Source organism: Montipora capricornis, chromosome 7, assembly GCF_036669925.1.
Source record: "Montipora capricornis isolate CH-2021 chromosome 7, ASM3666992v2, whole genome shotgun sequence".
Lineage (NCBI taxonomy): Eukaryota > Metazoa > Cnidaria > Anthozoa > Scleractinia > Acroporidae > Montipora > Montipora capricornis.
This window is the reverse complement of record NC_090889.1, coordinates 51,916,091-51,918,590: the sequence shown is the minus strand read 5'-3', so window position 1 is coordinate 51,918,590 and position 2,500 is coordinate 51,916,091. Positions and strand designations below refer to the sequence as shown.

Genomic DNA, 2,500 nt, shown 5'->3' with positions numbered 1-2,500 from the left:
GTACAAAGTACAGCGATTCAGTCATTAAAGTTCTATTTAAATAGCACTTACCATTCTTATCGTGTTCCAGCTCCCCAAATTCAAATGTGACATCGTCGCCAATTAACACAAATGGCGCCCACTATTTTATGCCCGAATAGTTCTATGTCTCCTGAAGAGATTACATAGCATGGTGAAGAGCTGAACTTGCACTTTTTCTATCTGCCAAGTGTTGGTAGAAACTCTTCATGAACAGGAAGGTTGCCTCGTCGTCGATTGCCCAGAGTGACACCAGAACAGACCGGGCACCAGCACACAGGAAAGCTCTGGCTATTCCCACAATACCCTCAGATTTTACCTCTCCCTGGCCGCTATGACAGCAACTAAGCACAACCAGTCTTGCCTGAAGGTGAACTGCTTGTACATCACTCAACAACAACATGTAATCTTCCTTTTCTGGGATCTGGGATGTGCGTTCGGGATTTGGGGCCAAAGCAATTTCTCCAGATCTGTCATCCCCGTGTGCAGCAATGTGGATTAAGGCAACTGACTTCATTCTTTTTAGCACCTCAGCTTTGGTCGCATTTTTTCCTGTAAGAGGCACGGACTGCAGAAGTTCTCCAATTATGTCCACCTCTTTTTTTGCACACGGCAGCTGTCCATACATGGGTTCACCAGTGCCGTAAGTGACTTCGCTCAAGCACGGATCGCCTACAAGCAGCGCTTTGTTCTTACTTTGGAAGTTGTCAGGTGCCATAGTGATCAATTTTAAAGCAGTCAGCGAGGGAATTGCACGGATCCTGACAGAGTCACTCATTGCAGAAAAAGGAGCCAGGCAAAAGTGTCCATCAGGAACAAACACTAAGTCATCACCCTGGATCAAGTCTGCTATAGGACTGACTAAGACATCATACAAAGGCTGCAAAGAGTGCACAGCGAAGCTCAAGGACTGAACGCTTTCTTCAACAGCTTCCCTACTGCTCGAGAAATCAATGCATTGTCTGTCAAGCGAACGATTCTCACACTGTACAACGGTCCCCGCATTGATCTGTTTAAAAGTACTTTCTATCAGAGACTTGGCACTTCCATTTTCGATTTCCTTTAGTCTAAAATTTATCCCGATATCATCTCTTAGCAACCAGAAGCTGATCGTGTTCCCTGCAAGTGCTGTGAAAACAGTTTGTGAAGGTAGATCTTTCATAACCAAAGAGATAGCTACCTTCATCGTAGGTTTCTCATCAACACTGTATTGCATCTTTAAAATGTCTGCCAAGGCCTGTGCTCGTCCTTGCTCAGCAGCAGACAAAGCTTCATCAACCTCTCCATTCATCAAGAGTGCTGTCCACATAGCGGTGTACGCACACCCCATTGTATCACAAAAGCTTATTTTCCATGCATCCTCTGACCCAAGAAGATGCCTAACTTCATCAAAATAATAAATGCTCAGACGATAGTAATTAAGAGCTTTGCTCAAGGAGCCAAAAAATCCATGAACAAGACCAATATGATAACATGCAATTGCCATCCCTATTGGGTCCTCTGTTTCCTTGGAAATACTAAGATGTTGATGGTGGTGCTCTATGGCTTGCTTGAAATTATCAAGACTTCCATAAGACTTGCCGAGATTGCAATAGGCTGCTCCTTCTCCGGCCCTGTCCCCTACCTCTTTCGCAATACTAAGATGTTGATGGTGGTACTCTATGGCTTGCTTGAAATTACCAAGACTTTGATAAGCATTGCCGAGATTGCCATAGGCTGCTCCTTCTCTGGCCCTGTCCCCTACCTCTTTTGCAATACTAAGATGTTGATTTTGGTACTCTATGGCTTGCTTGAAATTACCAAGACTTTCATAAGCGTTGCCGAGATTGCAATAAGCTCTTCCTTCTGTGGCCCTGTCCCCTACCTCTTTTGCAATACTAAGATCTTGATGGTGGTACTCTATGGCTTGCTTGAAATTACCAAGACTTTGATAAGCGGTGCCGAGGTTGCCATAGGCTGCTCCTTCTCCGGCCCTGTGTCCTACCTCTTTCGCAATACTAAGATAATGATGGTGGTACTCTATGGCTTGCTTGAAATTACCAAGACTTTTATAAGCGTTGCCGAGATTGCAATAAGCTCTTCCTTCTCCGGCCCTGTCCCCTACCTGTTTCGCAATACTAAGACGTTGATTGTGGTACTCTATGGCTTGCTTGAAATTAGCAAGACTTTGATAAGCGTTTCCAAGATTGCAATAAGCTTTTCCTTCTCCGGCCCTGTCCCCTACCTCTTTCGCAATACTAAGATGTTGATGGTGGTACTCTATAGCTTGCTTGAAATTACCAAGACTTTGATAAGCATTTCCAAGATTGCAATAAGCTCCTCCTTCTCCAGCCCTGTCCCCTACTTCTTTCGCAATACTAAGATCTTGATGGTGGTACTCAATGGCTTGCTTGAAATTACCAAGACTTTGATAAGTGTTGCCGAGATTGCCATAGGCTGCTCCTTCTCTAGCCCTGTCCCCTACCTCTTTCACAATACTAAG

General features: G+C 44.6%; 1 protein-coding gene across 1 annotated transcript in view; it reads right to left on the bottom strand.

Annotated features, from left to right (window-relative positions):
* Nucleotides 1-2,500, bottom strand: part of LOC138056341 (tetratricopeptide repeat protein 28-like) — a 100,572-nt gene that overhangs the window by 96,947 nt on the left and 1,125 nt on the right. Inside the window, 1 exon segment of the mRNA XM_068902121.1 lies at nt 1,537-2,500. This exon segment is cut by the window's right edge and continues 1,125 nt beyond it. Within this exon segment, the coding sequence (XP_068758222.1) occupies nt 1,537-2,500 (964 nt within the window).